At 48.8% G+C, this 24869-nt stretch overlaps 1 protein-coding gene across 5 annotated transcripts in view; it reads right to left on the bottom strand.

The window, feature by feature from the left end:
- Positions 1-24869, bottom strand: part of RPTOR (regulatory associated protein of MTOR complex 1) — a 344195-nt gene that overhangs the window by 40272 nt on the left and 279054 nt on the right. For all 5 annotated transcript variants that reach the window (XM_059906939.1, XM_059906941.1, XM_059906940.1 and 2 more), the window contains 7 exons: positions 11669-11743; positions 8625-8690; positions 7920-8111; positions 7442-7582; positions 2260-2377; positions 1238-1378; positions 795-953 (listed from right to left, as the gene is read on the bottom strand). In XM_059906939.1, coding sequence (XP_059762922.1) covers positions 795-953; positions 1238-1378; positions 2260-2377; positions 7442-7582; positions 7920-8111; positions 8625-8690; positions 11669-11743 — 892 coding nt within the window. The remainder of the gene's footprint in view (positions 1-794; positions 954-1237; positions 1379-2259; positions 2378-7441; positions 7583-7919; positions 8112-8624; positions 8691-11668; positions 11744-24869) is intronic.

The following is a 24869-nucleotide window of genomic DNA, read 5'->3' as shown; positions in this document are numbered from 1 at the left end:
TGTCACATTAGTCTAAGTTTTTGTGTGTCTACAGCATTTCTTAGTATTAAGTAAAGCTTCAGATGAGGCCTGGTAAAGCACCGGGGTGCCGAGAACAAGCGCAGAGGGGCTGTCTGGTTGAGTCCTATGTGTATTACCGGTGACACAAGGGTCAATATGGTTGGTTATGCAGCGAGGACATGCGGTGAATTCCCACTGCTCAGTGAGCCCAGCAGCAGAACCAGGGGCTCACCACTCAAGGCAGAACACGAGACGACGCTGACCCTTCACTCAAATTTCAATTTCCAGGCAGCCAAGTGTGGAACTGCTGGACTGGCTGAAGGTGAAAGCACAGAGGGGGGCCCTGGGTGGGGGTGAGGGGGGGTCCCGGCCAGGGAACTTGAGAAGGGAAGGGCCGTCTGCGCCCCTGGAGCAGGGCTCTGACCTTGGGCCTCGCACACGCATTCTCTGGGGGACCCTGGGCACCGTTGGAGGCCACTCTGCCTACTGGATGCTGGGAGCCCCCCGTGCCCTGGCCGTGACACCCCAAATGTCTCCTGGCGGCAGAACCCCCCTGCTCTGCAGCACTGGGAGTTGTGCAGCCTTCCCAAGCGACAAGGCTGGCTCGCCCAGATGGCCTGGGTCAGACCAGCAACCAAGGGCAGGGGGTTCCTGCTGCCACAGCAAGACGCTCCTCACCTCCTCCTACCCCGTTCACTTTACTCTCCCACTGAGCGTGTCCCAGCACCGTCCACTTGGGCAGGAACCCATGGGTGCTGAGGGGACAGGTGGAGAAGTGGAGGGGGGGGACTCACCGATGAGGGAGTTGAGGGAGGAGTAGGAGCTGACTCGGCGCATCTTGTCGATGGTCTCGAAGGACAGGATGTACTCCTCGTTCTCGGGGCTGCCCAGGGTGCTGCTGGCGCTGCTGCTGGTGCTCAGGTTCCCGGGGGAGAAGGCCACCGAGCCGCCGGCTGGCGGGGCACCGCCACGGGCAGAGTGTCAGTTAGCACACGCCCCCGCCGTCTCCCCTGGGGCCGGGCTGCTGGGCACGGGGCAGGGGGCTGCTGTGGGGCTCAGGAGCGGCTGTGCCCAGCGGTGCTGCAGGATCCTCACTGGCCACCCCGGGTGCTGACCCACGACTTCTGCTCATGCCCAGGTTAGCAGATGGCAGGAGGGGGCAGGGGCACGTCTAATAAAAGGTCCCAGAAGATGACCCACACCACCCCACTCGAGCACCCAGCCTCTGGGGTCTTACATTCTTCCGTCAGACTCAGGTTTTGCAAAGATTTGTTCAAGCTTCTAGCCGTGGTGACGGCACGGATGTTTCCGTAGGAGCTCACGGAGCGCAGTCTGGGGGTGCAGGGGCTGTCCCGCACCGGGGTCAGACTCCCACCCTCTGGTAGGAGAGAAGGAGAGAGAAGAGTTAATGGTGGGCTCAGGTGGGAGGCGGCCAGACAGCAGGTGACAGTGGCTTTTACCTGGATGATGTGACGCTACAACAGGGCCCTCCTGCTCAGCAGGGTCTCTGACACATGTATGTTGGGGTACAAAGCTGGACAAGGTCCTGACTGGGGTGAGGGGAGCATGGGAGCAGATTACCATGACCCACGCTTGGCATTCTGTGAGAGTTCAACTACAGAGGCCCACATGGCTCTCCAAGAACCATACCAGGCGCTCTGGGACTTGCCTGCGGCCACTGCCCAGGATGACACCAGGATGGCCGTCTGCTGGCTCAGCCACCCCGCCTTCCCACTCCCCAATCCCACCCCGCCCAGGCCCGCCAGCCGTTTCCCTTCCCCGATGTACTAAACGCAGCAACGGTCTCACGGCTGATCACAAGCCCTCTTTCCTGAAGACACAGCTGTCTGGGGGAGGGGGCAGCTCAAGATGATGAAATATAAATTCGGTAAAAAGGCAAATGTGAGATGAGTAGCTGCCTGATGTGACACCGACGTGAGGACTCATCAGGGGAAGAGAGAGAATGTGCCTTCCTGTAGCCCCTACGGCAGCACCTTCTACCCTCCAAGATTTCCATGACTTTGATTTCCAGAAAGGGTAAAAAGGAAAGAAAACAGTCAGAGGGTCAGCGTGGCCCCCTTTCCTGCCCTTGCTATTCTTCTGGGAAGATGGGAACTGCAGATATCTGAGTGGCCCCGACTTGACACGTGGGCTCAGGACCTAGCAGAACGAGGGGCCTGCTGACAGCCCTGACCAGGCTCCCCTGGGCCAGCGAGCCCCATGGGCTCCACCTCAGTGCCGCACCCCTGGTGGCTGTACCTGTGGTGGCTGGAGAGGGCAGTGGGTAGTTCTTCTCCTCTTCCATGAACTGCAGGGCCACAGTGCAGAAATTGCTTTCGTACTGAACGACAAGGTGACTCAGAGCCACCACCAGTTCCTGCCGGGAGGAGAAAGGACAGCGACACTGACTTGGGGCTGGGAGACAACTCAGAATAGCAGTGAGATGCACATGCTGGCACTGAGTGCTTGAGCCACTGGGGGGGCGGTGGGACAGACAGCACTCGGCGCCAAGACAGGGGCTGCCCCCTCAACGCAGCACTCTTGAGCCCCCGGCGTGAGCAGAAACCTCTGAACAAGCCATGTGGTCAAGATCAGGGCCTCCGAGGGCCTCACAGCTTCCCATGGTCAACACCGTGGAGAGCTACCTGAACCCTGGGAATTAAGGCAGGATACCCCGGACACTGTAGCATGCTCTTCTACTAAATGTGAAATTTTCAAAGATAAATTACTTTCCAGCCCCCAAAAGGGTAACAGGAAAGTTCTACATGACTTCAGGCCAGTTGCCTCAGTCCAAGGAGAACAATACAATTTACCTCTTTTGGGGCAGTTGGTGCTATGACCTGAGTACCTGGAGATCCTAAAAATCACGGGAAATAAAACTGGATGTCGGTTTGCACTACTTTTCCCATCACTATTCAAACGGTTTCCCCAACTTTATTTTACTTTTTAGAAAAATACTTAGCAGAAGACCAAGGTCTGAGAGCCACTTCTTGTTCCGTGAATCCCCCAGACCCCCAGGGCCAGGAGAGCTGTGCCGAGGTGCTGATAAGCTGGGCTCCGATGGGGCCCCCGGGTCCTCTCTTTGGCCGCCCCCTTCTCTCCTGAGAGGGTCTCTCCCACCTCAGCCATACGCACTCCTTGGCCTCCCCGGCACATGTGTGGGTTTTACTCCCAAACCTACCTTTTCAGGTCCCATCTCTGAGTTCCAGGCTGGCCCTTCCAACCACTGACCATGTGTGTCCACCAAGTGCTCTCCAAACCCCAACTCGACCTGCCCAGGACCTGCTGCCCACCCCTTTCTGTTCAGCCCTTGCTGGGGACCCTCGGCTTGTGCCAGGAGCAGAAATCTCTGGTGGCTTCAGTTAGACCCTTGAATCATCCTGACCCATCTCTCTCTCTGGCGATCCGGATGCCCACCCAGCGGGTCCCCTAGTCTAACAGGTGCTGAGTAACAGGCTGTCGAGGGACTGTCCGCCGGCCCCTCCCAGCGAAGATGAAGCCTGAACCGTCTTCAAAAAGCACAGGTTTTCCCTTCACTCTGAACTGGTGAAAGGGCTCAGCTGCACCTGAAGCAGATTCCCAGGTCTCAGACTGTTTGATCCAGGGAAAGCTGTGAGGACAGGAGGCTGAGTGCAAGGCCCATGTCAAGCGGCCGTGGGTCAAGGCCCTCCTGCTGGGCGGCAGCCGTGGGCTCCAGCCCTCGGAGGTCCGCAGGCATGTCTGGCTGGGGTGCAGGCCGGGCGCGAGGCTCGAGTTATTCTCAGACCTTGGAAGCAGATCAGCACGGCGACTCGAGCCCCTCCAGCCAGCAGCCTCACTCCCTTTCCCGGCAGAGTGGTCCCGCCACCTCCACACTCCAGCTGCCTGCTCACACTCGGACCAAGCAGGCCTCCCGCTCCGGGCTTTGGCACCTGCTGCCCCCTCGGCCTGGAAAGGCCGATGCCTCGCACAGGGCTCCCGACTCTCTACCTTCACTCCTGACCTTCCTTCGGAGCAGGTCACCACCTGCCACATCACACCCTGGTCTGTCCCATCTCCATCCCGCCCCATCTCCAAGTACAAGTTCTGGAGGCCTGGTGACCTAGGGCCTGGCACACTGGCAGCACTTAAGAAGTATCTGCTGAATGAATGAAGCCTCTTCCCTTCAGATACACTATAATCTTTAACAAACGGTTTGATTTTTTAGGTGAGTTGCCGTCAGCATTCAGGGACATCACGCCTGGGCACACACGTGGCCCGAGGTGAGTCGGCTAATGCTCCTCTGTGGTCGCCTGGAAGGCTGGACCACACGCCTTTCCAGGTCTTTCCCCAGGGCCATCCCCACTCCATGTTTCCAACGATGAATTACTGGCTAACATTTGTTTTTGGCCCATGGCCATGGAGCATCAAACTCAGCTCCCAGGATGACAGAGCAGCGTTCCGGGGAAGGGAGCACATCTGCTCCGCCTGGACGCCCTCTGGGCTCGCCTGCGGGAGAAGGCGCTCCAGCCCTGGCAGCTCATCCTGCCCCGTTGCCTCCACCTGAGACGTCCTGGGCATCAGTGGGGAAACACCCTCTGACGCCGTTCATCAGTTTCGGCTGGAGTCAGATGTGTGTTAAGGGAGGAGGATGCCGGGTACTGCTCTTCTGTGTCTGCGGTTACTAAATAAATAAATGTAAACTAGAGATAAAGGATTCAAATGTGTCCTGCTTTCCTTGCGAAGGTGGGTGGCACCAAGTAAGCTGCAGACAAGGGTCGCAGGGCTGGACTGGTCAGCCCTTGAGAAAGGTGGGGTGACAACAGGGCGGGGGGGGTCACAAACCTGCTCCCCTGGCCTGGCCCTTCTTGATGAGGTGTGGGCAGCTTGCTGACTGGATGGACAGTCTGGATCGTGTACTTCCTGGACAAGTTCAAGTTCAAAATAATTTGGGAGGTTGACATGAATTTGCTGACTCTTGATTTTATCAAGTAAACTCATTAAACAGGTCAACAAGCAAAAACCTTCCCTCTCTGTCATTATCGCCTCCCCCAGGAAAGGATGCTTTCATCGTTCAGGAGTCAACAGAGGTAATCTTTTTTATATTGAAGACATGTGACTTTACGTAACGCCGCCATAATACCCTGACTCTTCTCGTTTTGCCACGAGCTGGAGACACCAGCAGTTGGTTACTGCTGGGACTTCTTAAGCCTTAGCTAAGGTCAGCTCGTGGACTGCAGTACCCAGGGCCGAGTCCTGTTTCATACCCTCAGGTGCCCTAACGCTGGGTCTCCTGGGCCAGCAGGCTGGGCCTGTCTTCCTCAGAGCACCACGTGCCACAACTGTCACCACGTGCTCTGGACAAAGACGGGAAAAGCAAGCTGCCAACAGCATTAGGATTCCGTGAAGAGAATGAAGGCTCAGCCTCTGAGCTGGTGTCACTCACCCTATTAAAGCCTGGTCCTCTCTCCAACCCAGGGGCCCCAGTCTCCCTGAACCTCTGTGTTGCCCATGTTTCCACGGCAAACATAGACCCCTTGACTTATTTAACAGACCTGCACTGCTGTCCGTCTCCCCATTAGAGAGTAAAAGCCCTGGAGGCAGTGATGGTCCCGAGGCCTGACACAGGACCTGGGACGTGGCAGGCGCTCAGATGTGTTGAGAGATGAACACGGTTACAGAAGGTGCGCTCCTGCCCGCTCCCAGCCTCTCCCCCACTGCCCTCCCGCCAGCTCCATGCTCTAGCGCACACAGGATGGGCAGCCCCGGGCACACCATCGTCTTTTGTGCTCCTGGACCTTTGCACAAGCTCTTGCCTCACTTGCTCTCCCCGTCCCTTACTCATCCCTCACAACCCAGGCACAAGCTCCCCTCCTCCCCCTATGGGGCCAGAGCCCCTGACCTGGGCTGGCCTTTCGGGTGCTGCTCATTTACGAGGGCTTCAGCACAATTCCTAGTTCTGTGCCTGCCTCTCCACCTGGACCCTGTACCCCTCGAAGACAGGATGCCTGCTGCTCCACGCGCTGAGCCTGGTGTGCAGAGGCAGCTGCGAGCTGAGCCCGAGCGCTGGGCGAGCGAAGGCAGGCCCATTCTCAGCACCCCTGTCTGCGGACGGGCTGACCCCAGGCAAGGCCAACATCAAGTGCCCACAGGAATGACCTGGCTACACCCGAGCATCCCAGTGTCTGGGGAAGGGACAGCCAGTGGACTGGGGCTGGGAACGTCAGGGCACCTGGGACATGCTTGAGAGGGCGGTGGTCCCTGTGTTCCTGATGACCTAGCGACCATTCTGATACTGGAGACTCAGATGGACATTCTATTTTTATTAACATTCTTTTTAAGTTTTTTGGGGAAAGAACTGAAAAACAGCTTTCCTTTCTTTAAAAGGAATCTTAACAGACAATTCAGGATACTGCTGATGTGCTGCTTTGATCACTGACGTCCACATACAGGCAATTTGACTCGGGAAAAAGAAGACTGACTCAAGGAAGCCAGATTCAGACAGATGCTAATGATGAGAACCCAAAATAAAAAAGTAACGGCTGTGAAAAGGCACCTCCAGGATCATTCCACATTGTTAACGTGTCTCTAGATAACCCGGCACGTTAGTAACTGGGTTCACGGCTCTCTGAGGGAACTCAAGATGGAATGAGTCCTTCCTGGCTGATGTGAACTTGCTCTGACAACGTCCCTGCCACCAAGTCAGTGGGGTCTGTTCTCCAAACAAATACCCTTCAAAACCACACCCACCTCTGACAAACCCAACCTCCCTTCCCTGGCACAGGGATCTCAGACATGCCGAGAAGCAGCCCGGCACCTCTAGGTGATGAGAGGTGACTCAAGGTCACACACAGAACGACACTGCCCTCCTGGTCCGAGAACAGTCTCTGCTCCCAGGGCAGGGCTCCAAGGCCACCCCAAAATGCGGCCAGCAGACATTGGGGTTCCCCCCCACGGCCTTTTTTGGCTGGGGGAGGAGGAAGGTTGATCCGTTCTGGGCCAACTTTTGACAGGGGTGTGAGATCTTGGATGGAAATTGTGGTACTCCTACATTGAAACAGACAAGTAAAGGTTTCAACTGCAAAGAACTGCTCCGTTCATTCGCTGACAAACGTGGGGGCAGGGAGGGGAATACACTACACAAACCTTTCCGTCTGTCTGTGGGTGGCTACTGCTCTTTTGAATCTCTGTGATGTGTGTATGTGTTGCTCCCAGGCAGGAAGGAGCCTATTATACAAGCTGCCAGGAGACGCAGCCTGTTAAATGCCTTTAAATGAAGCAGACACACAAGTATCTGGTGAAGAAACGTATTTTGGAGAGAATTAAACAAACATTTAAAGCCTGCTCTCAGCAGGATGCACACCGGTGTGGGGGGGACTGAGTGCTCGCTGCTGTGGTCGGGTCAGGGTCATGGCTCAACCTGGGCGCCGGGGGAGCCCAGCCTGGAGGCGCTCGGCGCTGCCTGGGGGCGGGGGCCACGCACCTTCCGGACCACGGGGCTGCCGTCGTTGATGAGCTGGGCCAGCATCATGGCCACATTGTGGTCGATGGTGGTGGAGTGGTCCGTCCTCTCTGCGGAGTTGCCCACAAATGTGCCGAGGGCAAAGACTGCTGCGCAGCGCACCTGCAGGTGGGACAGGGGGCAGTCACCCCGCGGCCGGCTGTTTGGCTCTAGCCGGGGCCCCTGGAGCTGACCTGACGCAGCCTGGTCTCATCCACGGTCCTCTCGGCCCAGCTCCACTCGTGTAGACGAGCAGGAGCAGGGAAACAAGAGGTAAGTGGCGGCTCCACCCGGGGGCCAGGTGACAGGCTGTGCAGGCATCAGAGACCAAACCAGGCACCGGGGAACCCACAGAGGGGGACGCAGGGGTCTGGGGCCGGGGCCAGGCCTCTCTGGCTGTGTGGTCTCCAGGCATACCTTGACCTCACTTAGCCTGAAGTGGCCGTGGGTGTGGACTCACCTCAGGGATAGGGTCGGAGAGGAGGCTGCAGAGCTTCTCGTGAGCGCTGTCCCTCACCCCGCACCACCGGGCCGAGTCAAAGTTCTGCCAGATCCGGCCCAGGCAGATGGCCACCCACTGGCGCAGCAGGGGGTGGGGGTCGTTGAGCTGCTCCAGGCAGATGGCGATCAGGTTTCCCTGGAGGCAGGCTTCCTGCGAGAAGGCAGGCAACACACGGCATCACCCTGACCACTGAGGCGGGAGGGGTGCCGGGCTGGACCCCAGCTCCCAGCGTTTCTCAGGGAAACCTTGCTTAATCACATTGCAAGATGTCCTCAATTTTCCTCATTTTTTTTTTTTTTTTTTTTTTCTGGCCGTGCTGTGCGGCATGTGGGATCTTAGCTCCCGGACCAGGGATCGAACCCGTGCTCCCTGCAGTGGAAGCACAGATTTTTAACCACTGGACCGCTGGGGAAGTCCCTCAATTTTCCTCATTTTAAATCCACCAATATCGATTCACCCTGGCTAAACAAAGGGTCCGGACCCCACTCCTCCCATGAAGCCCCCTTGGGCTGGTGTGATCCTGCAATGCCCCCTCTTCTGAGGTCACTGTTTCATCAGACATTCAGAACAGTTCCTCTGGCCCCCAAATGCTGGAGCTCAGGGCTGCGCCTCTGCAACCCACAGGGAGGCCCTGCAGTGGTGGGGACGCGACGTGACACTCACCTGCCCCGTGTTATAGCTGTTAACGATCACAGCCAGAATGAAGGCTGTCATGGTCCTGTGCTCAGCCTGGAAAACAGAAGTCACCTGCTAGTTTGCACTTTTTTCATGGTGGAAACTCACCACTCCCAAGCACTAGAGTTATCCTTCCAGCATCTTTATGATTACGTTTGGTGTGTAATTAGAGTAATGAGAGCCAGCTTTACTGTCTTTTGAGTCCACAAAAAGGAAGAGCACTTTTAAGAGGGTCTGACAGCTTTGGGTTGGCCTCTCAGAGGACAGATGGGTCCCTGACGTCTGATGCTGCAGGAGGGGCATGGGCCTCTCTGATTCTGCTCCATCAGAGGCCGCCCCGTCCTGCCCAAGCCTATGGAAGCAAATCACCCTGGTCGTAAAACGACCGACCACAGTCCCTAACTTGGCTTCATCATCCCTTCCTCGTGGTCTTCTAGTGGACGGATCGATTCTCATTTTCTCCTCTCCTCTGTGCCTCTACTGACTCAGAGATCAGTGTTACGTTAACTATTAGTGGTACCTAGTCATTCTTTAGAGAATGACTAAAGTTAGTCATTCCCTGTGTCTCCCTTGCATTCCCGATACTCCTCCTCACGTGTCAGCCCCTCACGTGAGTGACTGTTTTTACTTATTCTTACAGCCGATGCTGATTTAGATACATGACAAGTTTGCAGATGTCTGCTTTCCGATGCTTCCTGCATCCTACTGTCCCCTGGGCTCCATCTCCTCCTGAAGTGCGGTCCTCCTGGCTGCCTGGGTGGGGTCAGCGCACGGGAAGCCGTCGGTCCTGAGATGTGCTGGCTTCGCTCTCTCCCTGACTGACACCGGGACAGGCACAGGGTCCCGGGGTGACGGTTCCCCCTGTGCTGTGAGGGCCTCTCCTCAGTCTTCCACCCGTTACTCTGGTGACTGCTGTCCACATCTTTGCAACAATCTTCCTTTTTGTCCTGGTTACTTTCAAGATTTTTCCTCTTGCCTTTGACATTCTCTGCTTTCATTATGATAAGTCTTTGTTTTTATTTAACCTTCTCAAGACTAATTGTGCTTTATAAACCTGAAAACTCATTTCTTCTTCAAATCTGGAAAATTCTCCGCTAGACCGGTTGGATTGTGTGTCCCCCCCGCCCCCTCACCTGCCCCCACCGTCTCCCTCTGGCCTGTGTTGGACGCAGCGAGCCCTCTCAGCCCCTCCGTCACATCTCCGCTTTACTTCATCTCACGTGATTTCTCCACGGATTCCTTTACCCGTTGCGTCAATTCTGCTGTTTAATTCGTCTACTGAGCTTTTAATGACAGTGACTGTCTTCCATTACAGGTTCTTTCCCCCCCCACCCCCCAATCTGCCTATTTATTAAAAGACTCTAGTTGGTCATTTTTTGAGGAGGAGTAAAAAGGATAGAATACACTGTTCTTTTATAATAGTCACAAAAGTACTTCTGAGGAAACAACATAAGAGTTTACTTTTGGATGTAATTAAAAACAAATTGTTTATTCAGTAATTTTAAACATACTTATTTGTATTGATTGTCAGTCTTTTTCAGAGAATCCTATTAGTTTCAATTCTTGGGGAGCCAACCCTCTTACGTGCCAGCTCTGCTTATGTCCCTTGAACGTGGGTTAGGAGCAGGCCAGCGCTCCTGGCACGAGTCTCAGTACCCTGGCTTCGTAGGTGTCCCTGCAGAAAGGTTCAGCCTTTGCCGCTTCCAGGCAGGCTCTGGAGATTTCACGTTCCTCTCTTAGCTGGCGGCTACCCCTGCAACAGGGGGTTTCTGTTTCTCACGGAGGCCTTTCCTGACTTTCCAACCAGACGTGGACAGACAGGACCAGCTCTTCTCGTCCTTGTCTGGTGAGTGGGCGGCTCACCCCACAGGCCCGTGTCCTCCATGCAGACTCGGGGCTGCACGCGCGTGGAGCTCCAGGGTCACTGTGAGGTCTGCCTGTGAGTCCCACCGTGCCCCTCCTCTGACATCAGTTTTTGGCATTTGGGGATTTCCTTTCCTTTCTTTCAGATCTATGTCCTCAAAACTTCAACGTGTTTGTAGCTGAAGTGGGGCCCACTTGTGCCGGCTTCGCTCACCATTCTACTGCATTTTATCAGCTTAGATGTCTTATTTGTTTGATTTGTATCTTACCCTGAAGAACAGGGAAGTGATTATTTCCAACATTTGTACAAAGTCTAAACTTTAACTGCCTATGATAATGTTTAAAAACCACACTTCAGTTAAAACACACAAGTTCTACTTACCTTTCATAACAATCCTGTTTTTGACGTTTTCTGTATTTTGAAAAATGTGTTTGTTTTTTTATTATTGTCATTTAGTTCAGAAAACCAACTAGAGGGTGAATTTACACACAAAAGTTCCTTTACACAACCAAAGCCACCTAAGACTGTGTGAACAAGCTGTTAGACTTAATTAAACATTCTGATAAAAATAAGTTATATTAAGTAATTATTTAGGGTGTCTATTTTGTTCTTTTTACTATGCTAGGAGCTAGAGGCAGGGAACATAGAAATTAATTTAAAAAACACTTATAGGAAGTTATTCTATATGCTATTTATGGATTACTAATTTTTAAACAACTTAATACAATAAAATATATTTAAAATTTAAATTTGCAATCTCTTCTTTCCCCCGCCGGCTTTCCTTCCTGATTGAGAAGGTGCAACAGCCTCCTGTCATGTCCAGAACCTGCACTGGGCAAAGGAACTGCCATACTATGGATGTACAAGTACTCATTGATCTAACTTGGCTGACAGGGTGTGAGGCAGAGTGGATTCTACTTCACTGCAAAGATGTGCTCAGAAAATGGACTCACGTAAACAAAAAACCAGCCTGTGTATCAAGTTTCACTGTAACTCTTTACTCAGGGAAGCAGCTACTGAAATAATATGCTGGGAAGCAAAGGGCACCGTCTGAGTGAGGCAGAGCTGGGGTGAAAGCGGACCCCCTCCCGCTACCCCGCGGGCCCCTCTGCGTGGAGCAACCTTCCCCAGAGTCCCCGGGAGACGTGTCACCAGAGCTGGTCCTTACTGGCATGTACGGATCTGCCAAGACCGAGAGGAAGTACTTGTGGCCGTTGTCCTTCACCAGGTCAGCTTGGCACGACTGGGGAGAGAGACACAGGAGAAACAGTGAGTGCAATTCCGGGAAGGGGCTTCGTTTTCTTCTTGGGATGTGTGAACAAACGAATGTGCAATGAATATTTTATGCCTTAATCATTTTCTCCTCTCAAGTCCAATTTTCATCTGAAAAAATAATTCCGACTGCTGTGTCGAGACACATTTTTCCTTGGCTGTGGGAAAAGGGCTGGCATCTCACACACTCTCAGAAGTGCAGCAGCTCCAAGGCGTTCTCGAAAGCACCTTCTGGGTACCTGCCGAATGGGGGTGCCCTGGCTGCTGGATGGCTCCTTTGGAGACCGTCTGCGTCCTGCAGCTTCCGCACACATCCTCCCTCCCGCGTCAGCCCGGGGCCCACGCGCCTCTCCTTGCGCCTTTCAAGCTGGGACGTGCCCTGGATCAATACCCAGAAAAACTGCTTAGTGATTTAGGGTAACGTGTCCACAGGGAGACATTGAATTCCATCAGCTCCCAGCATGCTCCACTCTAGGGGAAAAAGGCCATTCAAGAAGAGAGAACTGGAATTTTAAGATCTGAGTTTCTGAGAATAAAAGGAGAAAGTTACACACTGCAATACATCTCTACCTCTGCAGGGCACCGCTGGCTCAGGGGCACGCCCTGTGTGAAGCCCTCTCAGGGGCAGGGCGGTTTTGCAGACGGAACCTGCTGTTTACTGCAGCCCGGAGCCCTGACCCCCTCTCTCTCACGCTGGCCCACTTCTCAGGGTGCTCTGATAATGAGGTGTTTCTTCCTCACATCAATAAACTAATAAGGTGACGACTGGACTCAGCTGTTTAAGTGGGAATTGAGTGAGATGGAGGAGGTGGTCAGGAAGCAGGGGAACCAGGGGCTCAGGTTAGCAGGATAATAATCCCCAAGAGCCAGGGAAGCCAATAAAGCATGCGGCTTTCAAGTCGCTCCCATAAAGGATGCCTCCTCACTTTGAATGAAGGTTTTGACAAATGGACTAAAAGGCATCAGCTTGATGCCCTCTGCAGAGACTCGTCCAGAAGGGGCTGGGAGGGAGCACTCAGTTGGTGCCTGAAGTGCAGTGCCCACGTCCAGGGACAGGGCTTAGGCGCTGCATCTGAAAATAACGCCAATGTCCTTTGTTTTGAAACCAGAGATTCCACAAGTCAAATCCAGGCCCACACATTTACAGCGAAGCTCACAGCACACGTCTCATCATAGAGTAACGAAGTGTCACTAAGTCATATCCTGCTAATTCGGAAGCTGAGGCACCTGTGGGAGTATGTGAAGCTATAACTTTAATACGTCTTCAGTATCGGAAACGGCAATTATCTTGTCCATGTTGAAAGACCTCTGTCTGGACGAGGCTGTCATGCAGGTGGGAACCACAATAATGCTCTCTGGTCCTGTCCATCCTCACTCTCAGGTCTCAGCAGGTGTCCTTTATGAACTGGTTTAGAATCACCCCATCAGCCATCACAGCCCTGTCCGCGGCCGGGGAGCCAGGGACCTGCAGGGCTCTGACTTCTGAGGATGCTGGGACACAGGCCACCAGCCACCTGCTTGCCCTCTTGACTTGGCCAAGTGCCTCCTTATAAGGAAGAGAAAACAGTCCTTGAAACTACAAAGACCCAGAAATGCAGGCCACAGATGCGGTGCACGCACAGGCCAGTGGAAAGCTCCCAGAGAGATGCAGGGCTCTGGCAGCCCAGACTCCTCCACACAGCCGCTTTCCAAGGGTCCCCTCTTGTGTCTGTTTTCCCCCAGATCAAGCTACAGATTTGACATATTAAGGCCAGGGTAGAAAGAGGGTGGAGGCGAGGAAGAGCACGACTATGAAAAGGTTTTTCCTAAGCAAGCCCCTCCCCCACTGCACACCCAACAGCTCTGATGCTTCTGTCTCAGGGATTTCATGGAATTATATTTTTAACATGGGGAAAAGGGAGGGAGGCAAGAAGAGAAGAAAAGCAGAAGGGGAAGCAAGCACATAGTTCCTTGTGGAAGCAGCTGAAGATGCAGTTTGCAAGCAGATCTCAGGAGGGAGCAGAGACCAGGACGAGCCCAACCAGAGACCCTGGCTTCTGCAAGGGTAAGTTCACCAGGGGAGGGCAGGTGCTCCCCCTCGGAATATTCTGGCAAAGGACGCTGTGGGGGAGATCCCACCTTCATTCTCCTTAATGCAGACTATAAAGTCTGTTTCCTGGGGAGCAGGAAGACACAAACTGAGCACAGACCAACAGACCACCAGGCATGACGCATCAAATGAGGCGCAATCGGCAGGACAGTCCTGAGCAGTGTCGCCAGTGGACGCAGCCACTCATGTTCTGATGTGAATATGGAGAAAATCACACAGAGGGAGGGTCCTGTTTCCTGTCCTCCGGTCGCAGAGTTCAGTCCTCGGGATGAGGAAAGGATGCCGCAGAGGTAAGCCGGGTTCACACAAGAGACAGCGGCACCGGAGTGCACCTTGACCCACTGCTACCAGAACATTAGAATCGTCTGGAGACAGATGTAGGACTACGTTGAACTGTTTATACACCCAGAGTTTTAACAACGGCACGTGGCCATAAAACTAGTAGTGCCTGAGAAAATAATCCCAGAGCAGGGATTCTGCTCACTGCTCACAAGAGCTCACCGTCCTTCACAAACCCAAAAGCACAGTCACAGGCAGTTAAAGACGCACGTCCCTCTGCACGCCTCAAAGCCTCGGCACAACGGTCTTCCCACTTGCCAAGTGTAGCAAGATAGTTAAATACATACAGGTTTTCATTTTCCAACAAATGGTTTATTACTTTAAGTATTCTCGTCAGATGCTCTTGTGTTGAAGGTAAACTTCAGAATGAAGAGACACCGTGAATGTTGAAATAACTGATATCAGTGGGAAAATCACTGGTATACATGAATGTTTTTATGCCTTCCATCTACTTTTCTGTATGTGTTCTAAAATTTGTAAATTCAGGGACTTCCCTGGTGACCCAGAGATTAGGACTTGGCACTTTCACTGCCGTGGGCCCAGGTTCAATCCCTGGTCAGGAAACTAAGACACCACAAGCTGCTTGGTGCAGCCAAAACAGAAAAAAATTTGTAAACGTATTTAAAGGCTCAAAAATCAAAATGCTACAGAAAGGTATAGATTGAGAAGCTTTTGTCCATCCCCTGTCCCTGTAAGGGGTGGCGGAGTCAGTATGATCATATCTTAAAGTAGAAAATGTGACATCTGGGTACAAAATGAAAATAAATATTAAATTAGATGGAGGTTTTAAAAAAAATCTCCTCCACTGCTATATGTAATCTCTTTACTAGTTTCTTATTCATTCTCCACACATCCAAACTGTGGTTGCCCTTTTATAAAACTTCCGAGACCTGGTCATGTGGGCTATGGTCTCTGGCTGACTAGCCCCTGCCCACCTCTCCCAACCCCAACTGGAATCAGCACTGCAGAGCTAGTGAGTCAGCACAGCCTGACAATTAATCACGCGGCCCTTTAGCCTCTGGATTGCCCTCAGCGATGGACTGATGCACCGGGAAGTCCCCTGCAGCCTGAGTCACTGCACCCATTCATCCTGCAAAAGGGTGATCTGTCACCTCCCTGGCAGCACCCAGTCCAATCTGCCTGTGCGGGGCCGAGTGGCCTGCGTGGGGAGGGCAGGTGAAAGCCTCCTGCATCCTCCTTCAGCTTTTCACTTCACTCTTGGCAACAACAGCCATTTGAACAACTGCCTCCCTCCCTCCCTCCTTCCAGACAGACAGACTGACACATACATACCCAGCTGCAACCTGGCCTGTCATCATCATCAATGTGCACGTCTAGCAGGGCCTGGCCTCCTCCCAGGTGGGTGGTCCTGGAGGCTAAAGCAGTGTTGGGACAGGCAGACCTGTCTGGACGTGGCAGGGTGGGGTCTGTGCTTTGCTGGCCCACAGTTCTCCAGGGACCCCAGGAGGGTGGATCTGAACCTCTCGCCAGAGTAAAACCCACTCCCAGTGCTTCTGAAAAGCAGCCACCTCATTTAACCAGAATGACGGCTAAGAAGAGGCCATTCTGCACAACAGTTCTATTTTACCAAAAAATAAAAACGACACCCGGAATCACTCACACAGCACAGCCTTGCTGACTACAGCTTCTGGGTGAACGTGGGTCTTTGCAAACTGTGTTCTCTAACGCTGTGATTTTGTTTTGTGTTCTATAACCTATAGTTTAGAAATTAAATGGACCATCAATGCAATTAAATTATTTACATTAAAATGAGGAGGTGGGAAGTGCCCACAGCAAGCCAGACTTTGGGCGGGAGTTTCACAGGAAGCCAGGCCTGGCTGCCACTCAACACCGTGTGACTGACAAGACAGTTCGTGGTGACAGCGAATCAGTCCCTTTGTCCATTTGTAGGTAGTTGCAAGATGGGACAGCAGGACAGTTGGCTCAATAGGGGGCAAACTGAAAGAAGGAATGTTAGAAAGTCCCAGAAATGCAAAACAAAACAATTCCAATACTAAGCCTTATAAAATCAGACTCAGTCAATAATAAAAAAAAGAAATTAAAAGAATGAGATTCATGGGACTTCTCTGGTGGCACAGTGGTTAAGAATCTGCATGACAATGCTGGGGACGCGGGTTCCAGCCCTGGTCCGGGAAGATCCCACATGCCGCGGAGCAACTAAGCCCGTGTGCCACAACTAGTGAGCCTGCACCCTAGAGCCTGCGAGCCACAACTACTGAGCTCATGTGCCACAACTACTGAAGCCCGTGCGCCTAGAGCCCGTGCTCCACAACGAAAGAAGCCACCACAAACTAGAGAAAGCCCGTGCGCAGCAACGAAGACCCAATGCAGCCGAAAATAAATAAAAACAAATAAATAAATAAATTTATTTAAAAAAAATGCGATTCAGTTTTTAAATAGATCATGAAGGTGAATAAAGGAACAGTGGTCAACAACAGACATAAAGCAGGTCATGCAAAAAAAAAAAAAAAAAATCTCAGCGCATCACAGTGATGGCACCCCAAAGAGAACAGGATGGAAAGGGGAGAAAGAGGAACTTCCCAGCAGTGTCACCTGACAGACACACCTCAGCCAGGTGACCAAGGGACACCTCAACCACGTGACCAAGAGCCCAGCCACAGTGAGGAGTCATGTTGAGAGCACGGACCCTGATGGGATGTGATGAGAAGGGCACTTTTCCTCTGTGTTCTCCCTCCCCCAAACCCACAAGCCCAGACTAACAACGAGAAAAACATCAGACAAAGCAGCAGAGGGACAGTCTGCACATCCCTGCCCAGGCCTCCTCTAAACCGTCGGGGTCATTCAAACCAGGAAAGTCTGAGAGACCGTCCGGTCACGAGCAGGCGGAGGAGATGGGATGACTGCATGTCATGTGGGGTACGAAAGAGGTCCTGGAGCAGCAGGAGGGCATGAGGTTAAAACTGAGGACACCTGAATAGTGCAGATTTTAGTTAATGACAATGTATCAACATCGACTCCTTAGTTGTAAAAAATGTACCATGTTTTGCTGCTGCTGTTGTTGTTTTTTTAATGGAGCAGCTCCTTTTATTTCTTTTTCACACTGAATCCCAAGTCCTTGGGCTTATCTAAAAATACAGAATTTCAGTGAAAAGTAGACTTTTGGTCCTCCTTTTAAACTGTTAATCATTAGAAAGGAAGTTGCAGTGGAATAATCAAAGGTGAATAATCAAAAAATGGGAATTTCATTGATGAATGGACTGCATATGCCCTGCTGTGGTATGGCATATAGAAGGGCTCTGAGTTTTGAATGAAGATGGGAATTCTTACCCAGATTTGACCACCAGTCAGCAGAGTGAACTTGGGAGAGTTGCTCATCCTTCTCTGATCCATGTTTTCCATCTTTTCCTGGAAATTCCAAGGCTTCTTTACAAGTAAGGGACATTTTCGTTGTCCCAGAGAATCCATGGTAGGAGATTGTAGATGATCCCTTCCTTCCTTCCTGCTAGTGTTGGAGGGTCCCCTGGGAGGCAGGGGGCAGCTATGGCTCACTATGGAGACAGGGATACTGGCAGTGGCGGCTCTGGCGACTGCTCATTGGCGTGGGCCCTATAGGAGGCCGCCACTTTCTTACCAAGCTGTACCATGTTAATGTAAGGTACTGACAACAGGGGAAACTGGGTGTGGGACATATGGGAACTCTATTTACTATCGTCTTACGTTTTCTGTAAATATAAAATTATGATTAAAAAAATATATCTTATTAAAATAAAAACTGTAAGAACAAGGCATTCAGGACACAAACTCCCAGCACAGGAGGTATGTTTGCCCCGGGTTGTCATAGGACCAGCCCCGCGGGCTGCCCTGCCTTCCGTGATTGGACCATTAAGAAAGCAGGTTCCAGGGGCTTCCCTGGTGGCGCAGTGGTTAAGAATCCGCCTGCCAATGCAGGGGACAGACACAGGTTCCAGCCCTGGTCCGGGAAGATCCCACGTGCCGCGGAGCAACTAAGCCTGTGCGCCACAACTACTGAGTCTGTGCTCTAGAGCCAGCGAGCCACAACTACTGAGTCCACGTGCCACAACTACTGAAGCTCACGTGCCTAGAGCCCGTGCTCTGCAACAAGAGAAGCCACTGCAATGAGAAGCCCGCACACTGCAACGAAGAGTAGCCCCTGCTCACTGCAACTAGAGAAAGCCCGCGTGCAGCAACAAAGACCCAACACAGCCCAAAATAAATAAATAAACTAATTAATTAAAAAACAAAAGAAAGCAGGTTCTGGATGGCAGATCCTCTGGCCCACCTGATCACACTCCAATTTGGGTGACGTGAATCATATTTGGATGGGAGAGGAAGTTAACCCTGCTCACTTTTTCAACTGTGAGCTGGGAGCGGGGGGGTGGGAAAAAGGGGGGATACAGGTGCAGGAAGAGAGGCTGTGAACGTCAGAGTCAGTGAGCTGGGATAAAATCACTATGCAGAGAAAACAGCAGAAGTTTTGAGACTGAGAAGGAGAACTAGCACAGATGTGGGGAGGAGGGGGGGAGCTACAGAAATAAAACTCCACTAATCTCTGAACTGCTTTTCACTCACACAACGTGTTCCTTCTTGGGACTGGGATAGCTGGCACACACAGTGAAGCTCTTTGTGTCCCCATATCTGGATGTACTTCCTCTATACCGACACACAATGTTTTTCCAAATTCAGTGATACTGTGCCCTTGGAATCCCCTGGTGGCACTATAAATAAAACTTTATTAGCTGTAACTAGGGAAAGTCTGCCTGAATTACATATTAGCTGTGTCTATGAAAAAACCTCTATTAACTGGAACCTAGCTTATAGAAATCTTTAACTGTCTCCCCTCTCTTTTCTTTATAAATGTATTTATTTATTTAATTTTTGTCTGCGTTGGGTCTTCGTTGCTGCTCGCGGGCCTTCTCTGGTTGCGGCGAGTGGGGGCTACTCTTCATTGCGGTGCGCGGGCTTCTCACTGCGGTGGCTTCTCTCGTTGTGGAGCCCGGGCTCTAGGGCGTGGGCTTCAGTAGTTGCAGCATGCAGGCTCAGTAGTTGTGGCTCGTGGGCTCTAGAGCGCAGGCTCAGTAGTTGTGGCACACGGGCTTAGTTGCTCTGCGGCATGTGGGATCTTCCCGGACCAGGGCTCGAACCCGTGTCCCCTGCATTGGCAGGTGGATTCTTAACCACTGAGCCACCAGGGAAGTCCCTCCCCTCTCTTAATCTTGTTAGTTAGCAGAAAAACAAATGATAACAAACAACTTAAGGAATTTATTAAAAGACAACCACCGCCATCCTCCAAGAGTAGGGTAGATTTTGCCACATTCTCTGGACTCTCTCATCTACGTGTAATGTTGCTTTTGATAGCTGATTCCATCACACGACCTGAAGGACAGTTAATAAAAAATATTCTGCTACATTTGCTTCTCCCTTTCCTTTCCCCTGTATTTTTCTGTACTTTTTGAAAGTTGCAGATAGCATGACATTTTGCCTGGAAATTTTCTTAAGAAAAAGGACATTATCTTACATAACCACAAAACCATGATCACACTCAAGAAATTTAACATTGATACAATATTATTATCTGATATTCAGTCCTTATTCAAATTTCTCCCAATTGTTCAAATAATGTCCTTCACAGCCTTTGGGGTTTTTTTTTTTTTCTTTCACTTTTTAATCTATTTATTTATTTATTTATTTTTGGCTGTGTTGGGTCTTCATTTCTGTGGGAGGGCTTTCTCTAGTTGTGGCAAGCGGGGGCCACTCTTCATCGCGGTGCGCAGGTCTCTCACTATCACGGCCTCTCTTGTTGCGGAGCACACGCTCCAGACGCGCAGGCTCAGTAGTTGTGGCACACAGGCTTAGTTGCTCCGCGGCGTGTGGGATCTTCCCAGACCAGGGCTCGAACCCGTGTCCCCTGCATTGGCAGGCAGATTCTTAACCGCTGCGCCAACAGGGAAGCCCTAGCCTTTGGTTTTTGATTCAGGATCCAGTCAGAACCTGCCCTTAGTTGTCATGCAACATTAGTCTTAATCTGGAACAATTTTCCCCACATTTTTTGGTCTTTCTTGAATTGAAAATCTAGATAGGACAATTACAGTTTTTTTGTGGACTATTCTACAATTTGAATTTTTTAACAGCTCTATTCAGGTATAAGTGATATAAAAAAACCTGCACATATTTAAACTATATAATTTGACAATATTGGATGTATGTTTACACCTGTGAAGCCATGCCCACAATCAAGGAAATTAAGTTATCTCCTGAAAAGTTTCCTTATGCCCTTTGGAATCCTTCCTCCTATTCCACTAATCTGCTTTCTGTGGCTATAGTTTGCATTTTCTAGAATTTTGTTTAAATGGAATAATACAACATGTATCCTTCTTTTACACAGCATAATTATTTGGGGATTAGTTTACCCTTTTTTACTGCTGAGTAGTATTCCATTGTATGGATATATCACCATTTGCTTATTCATCCACCTGTTGATGGACATTCAGGCTATGTCCAGTTTTTGGCTGTTACAAATAAAGCTGCTATAAACATTCATGTAGAAGTTTCTGTCTGGACATATGCTTTCATTTCTCTTGGGTGACTATCTATGAGTAAGATGACTGGATTCGATGGTTGAGTATGTATGTTAATCTTTATAAGAAACTGTGAAGAAACCTCCCAGGGTGGTTGTGCCATTTGCATTCCGAACACAATTTATGAGAGTTTCAGTTCCTCCAAATCCCAGCCCACACTTGATACTATCAGTCTTTTTCATTTCAGACATTCTGATAGGTATGTGGTGGTATCTGACTGTGGTTTTAACTTTGCATTTCTCTGGTGATGAATGATGTTCAGCACCTTTTCATGTGCTTATCTGCCATCATACTTCTTTAATGAAGTGTATGTTCAAAGCTTTTGCCCATTGTTTTGGTTTGTGTGTTTCTTTTCACACAGAGTTTTGAGAGTGCTTTACATATTCTCACTACAAGTTTTTAATCAAATTAATGATTCACAAATATTTTCCCATTTTGAGTTAATTTTTGTCATGGTACATGGTGTAGATTGCAGTTCACTTTTTGCAGATGGATGTCCAATGGCCCCAGCACCACATGTTGAAAAGACTATCTCTATCTCCACTGAGTTGAACTGTCTTTGTAACTTCAAAAATTAGTCATCTGTATATGTGTGAGTCTATTTCTTGACTTTCTATTCTGTTCCATTGATATTTTGCCCATTTTGATGCCACTTCTACAGTCTTAATTGCTGTAGATTTATGATAAGTCTTGAAATCAGGTAGTAGTTGTCCTTTAAATTTTTTTTTTCAAGTTGTTTTGGCTATTCTAGGTCCTTTGCTTTTCCATATGGATTTTAAGATCAGGACCCAGGATAATGGAATATCTCTCCATTTATTAGATTTTCTCTAATTTCTCTTAGCAATAGTTTGTAGTTTTCAGCGTATGTCTTGCATATCTTTGCCAGAATTTATCCCTAAGTATTTCATATTTTTGATACCATTGTAAATGTTCTTAACAGTTTGTATAAATTGGTTAACAGTGTATATAAATAAGACTCATTTTTGGGTATTGATCTTATAATTTGCAATGTTACTAAGGTCACTTATTAGTTCTAGTATTTGTTTGTTTGTTTGTTTGTAGATACAGTCAGATTTTCTACATAGAGAATTGTGCTGTTTGAAAATAAAAGACAGTTATACATCTTTCTATCCAAACTGGATGTTTTTTTTTCTTGCCTCATTGAACTACCTAGAACTTCCAGCAAAACTTTGAAGAGAAGAGATGAGGGCAGATGCCCTGGTTTTGTTCCTCATCTTAGTGTTGAAACTTTCACCACTAAGTGTGATGTTGGCTGTAGCATTTTTTGTAGATGCTATTCTTCATGCTGATGAAGTTCCCTTATTGGTTTTCTGAGAGGTGTTATTTAAAATCAGGAATAGATTTTAGTTTTTGTCAAATGCTTTCTTTCTGTCTATTGAGATAATAATACGGGTTTTCTTCTGCTAATATGATAAATTACATTGGTTTTTCAATCTTTAAAAACTTTACATTCCTGAAATAAGTCCTTCAAGGTCATGATGTACTTTCCTTTTTGTATATTGTTGAATTTGATTTGCTAAATTTTGGTTTACAATTTTTGCATCTATCTTCACCAAGGACACTGGTCTGTAGTTTTCTTGTCTGGTTTTTGGTATCAGGGCAAAGCAAGTATCAGAGGATGATATGGGAAGATGCTTGTTTGCCATCCGTATATTTCTTCATTAACATTTGGGCAGAATTCACCAGTGAAGCCATCTGGACCTGGAGCTTTCTTTGCAGGAAAGTTTTTAACCACAAATACAATTTTTAAAATAGATACAGTGCTATTCAGATTATCTATCTTCTTAAGTGAGCAGCTTGTGTCATTCAAAGAATTAATTTCATCAAAGTTATCAAAAGCTTGGGCATCAAGTTGTCCATAAATTCCCTCACTATCCCTTCAGTGTCTCCAGAACCTTCAGTGATGCCACTTCTCTCATTCCTGATTTGGGGTTTTGTGTCTTCTGTTTCCTTATCAGTCTGAGCAGTTATTGATCTGCTCAAAGAACCAGCCTTTGGTTGAGTGGATTTTCTCTACTGCTTTTCTGTTCTCTTTTGCATTGATCTCCACTGTGATCTTTATTATTTCCTTTCTCCTACCTACTTTGGGTTTAATCTGCTTTTCTTTTACTAACATCTTCAGGTTGAAGCTGAGGTCAGTGATTTGAAACCTTTCTTCTTCTTCTCCTTTTTTAATAAGGGGAATTAACGTTTATTTATTTGGTTGCACCGGGTCTTAGTTGCGGCAGGCGGGCTCCTTAGTTGTGGCACATGGGCTCCTTAGTTGCAGCATGCTTGCGGGAACTAGTTCCCTGACCAGGGATCGAACCCAGGCTCCCTGCATTGGGAGTGCGGAGTCTTAACCACTATGCCCCCAGGGAAGTCCCTGAAACCTTTCTTTATTACCTTTACAGGACTATAAATAATTATAATCTTCCATATTTATCATTCTAAAAAATTATGTTCACGAGAAGTTTTTCCCTTGAAAGATTCTGGAATAATTTTTATGACACAGAATTGTGTATTATTCCCTGTGTCTGCCTAAAACAGTATGTGAAAAATATCAGAAGAAAGATTAGATCTGTCTAAAGTCATATCTGCACAGGACCAAGAAAGGTAGATATTTGATCTTTATGTAATTAATATGATTACTGAAGATAACCCATATTTTTCCTGGCTATGTATCACTTTGTACCTTGTGTTTTTGCCTAAGTGTTGTCTTTCTTCTTTTCTATTGTATGCATTTAGTTCTAGAAGTTTCCCTCTCAACACTGCTCAGCTGTGTCCCACAGGTTTTGAAATGTTGTATATTCCTTTTCATTCAGTTTAAGGTACTTTTTACTTCCCTTGAGACCTCCTTTTTGAAAAACATTATTTTAAAAAGTTTTATTTCATTATTTTACTTATTAATATAAATGTTTATATGATTATAAATATTCATAATTATATACAAATTATACTAAAGTATATAAATATCAATTACATTTTATAAAATATACATATTCTCCCAGATTTACTGAGGTATAATTAACAAAAATGTATATATTTAAGGTGTAAAATGTCATGGTTAAAGTATGTATTGTGAAATGATTAGCACAATCAAGTTAATACATCCATCACCTCACATAGTTACCTTTTTTTTTCTTGGAGTGAGAAGAGCACTTAAAATCTACTCTCTTATCAACTTTCAAGTATACAATACAGTATTGTTAACTAGTCACCATGCTGTACATTAGATCCCCAGAACTTATTTATCTTATAGCTGGAAGTTTGTCCTCTTTGACCAATATCTTCTCATTTCCCCCACTCCCCAGCCCCTGACAAACACAATTCTACTCTCTGTTTCTATGAGTTGACTTTTTTAAGATTCCACAAATGAATGAGATCATACAACATTTGTCTTTCTCTTGTCTGGCTTATTTCACTTAGCACAATGTCCTCCAGGTTCAACCATGTTGGTGAATGGCAGGATCTCCCCCTCCTTTTTATGGTTAAATAATATTCCACTGTGTGTGTGTTTGTGTGTGACATTTTCTTTATTCATTCATCTGATGATGGACACTTAGGTTGTTTCCACATCTTGGCTATTGTGAATAATGCTACAACGAACTTGGGTGTGCAGATATCTCTTTGAGATACTACCGACTTCATTTCCTTTGGATATACACCCATTAGTGAGATTGCTGGATTGTATGGTAGTTCCATTTTTAAATTTTTGAGAACTTCCATGCTGTTTTCCATAGTGGCGGCACCAATTTACCTTCACACCAAAAGTGCACAAGGGTTCCACACCCTTATTTTCTCCACACCCTTGCCAGAACTTGTTATCTCTTGTCTTTTTGACAACAGTCATCTGACAGGCATGAGGTGATACCTCATTGTGGTTTTGATTTGCATTTCCCTGATGACTAGTGATGTTGAGCGCTTTTTCATGTGCGCTTTGGCCAGCTGTATGTCTTCTTTGGAAAAATGTCTATTCAGGTCCTTTGACCATTTTTTAATCAGGTTTTTTCTTTTTGAGTTGCAAGAGTTCCTTATCGTAGTATATTTTGGATATTAACCCCATATCAGATAGATGTTTGTAAATATTT

This window comes from Balaenoptera ricei, chromosome 20, assembly GCF_028023285.1.
Source record: "Balaenoptera ricei isolate mBalRic1 chromosome 20, mBalRic1.hap2, whole genome shotgun sequence".
NCBI lineage: Eukaryota > Metazoa > Chordata > Mammalia > Artiodactyla > Balaenopteridae > Balaenoptera > Balaenoptera ricei.
The sequence above is the reverse complement of the archived record's forward strand: the minus strand, read 5'-3'. Positions and strand labels throughout refer to the sequence as shown.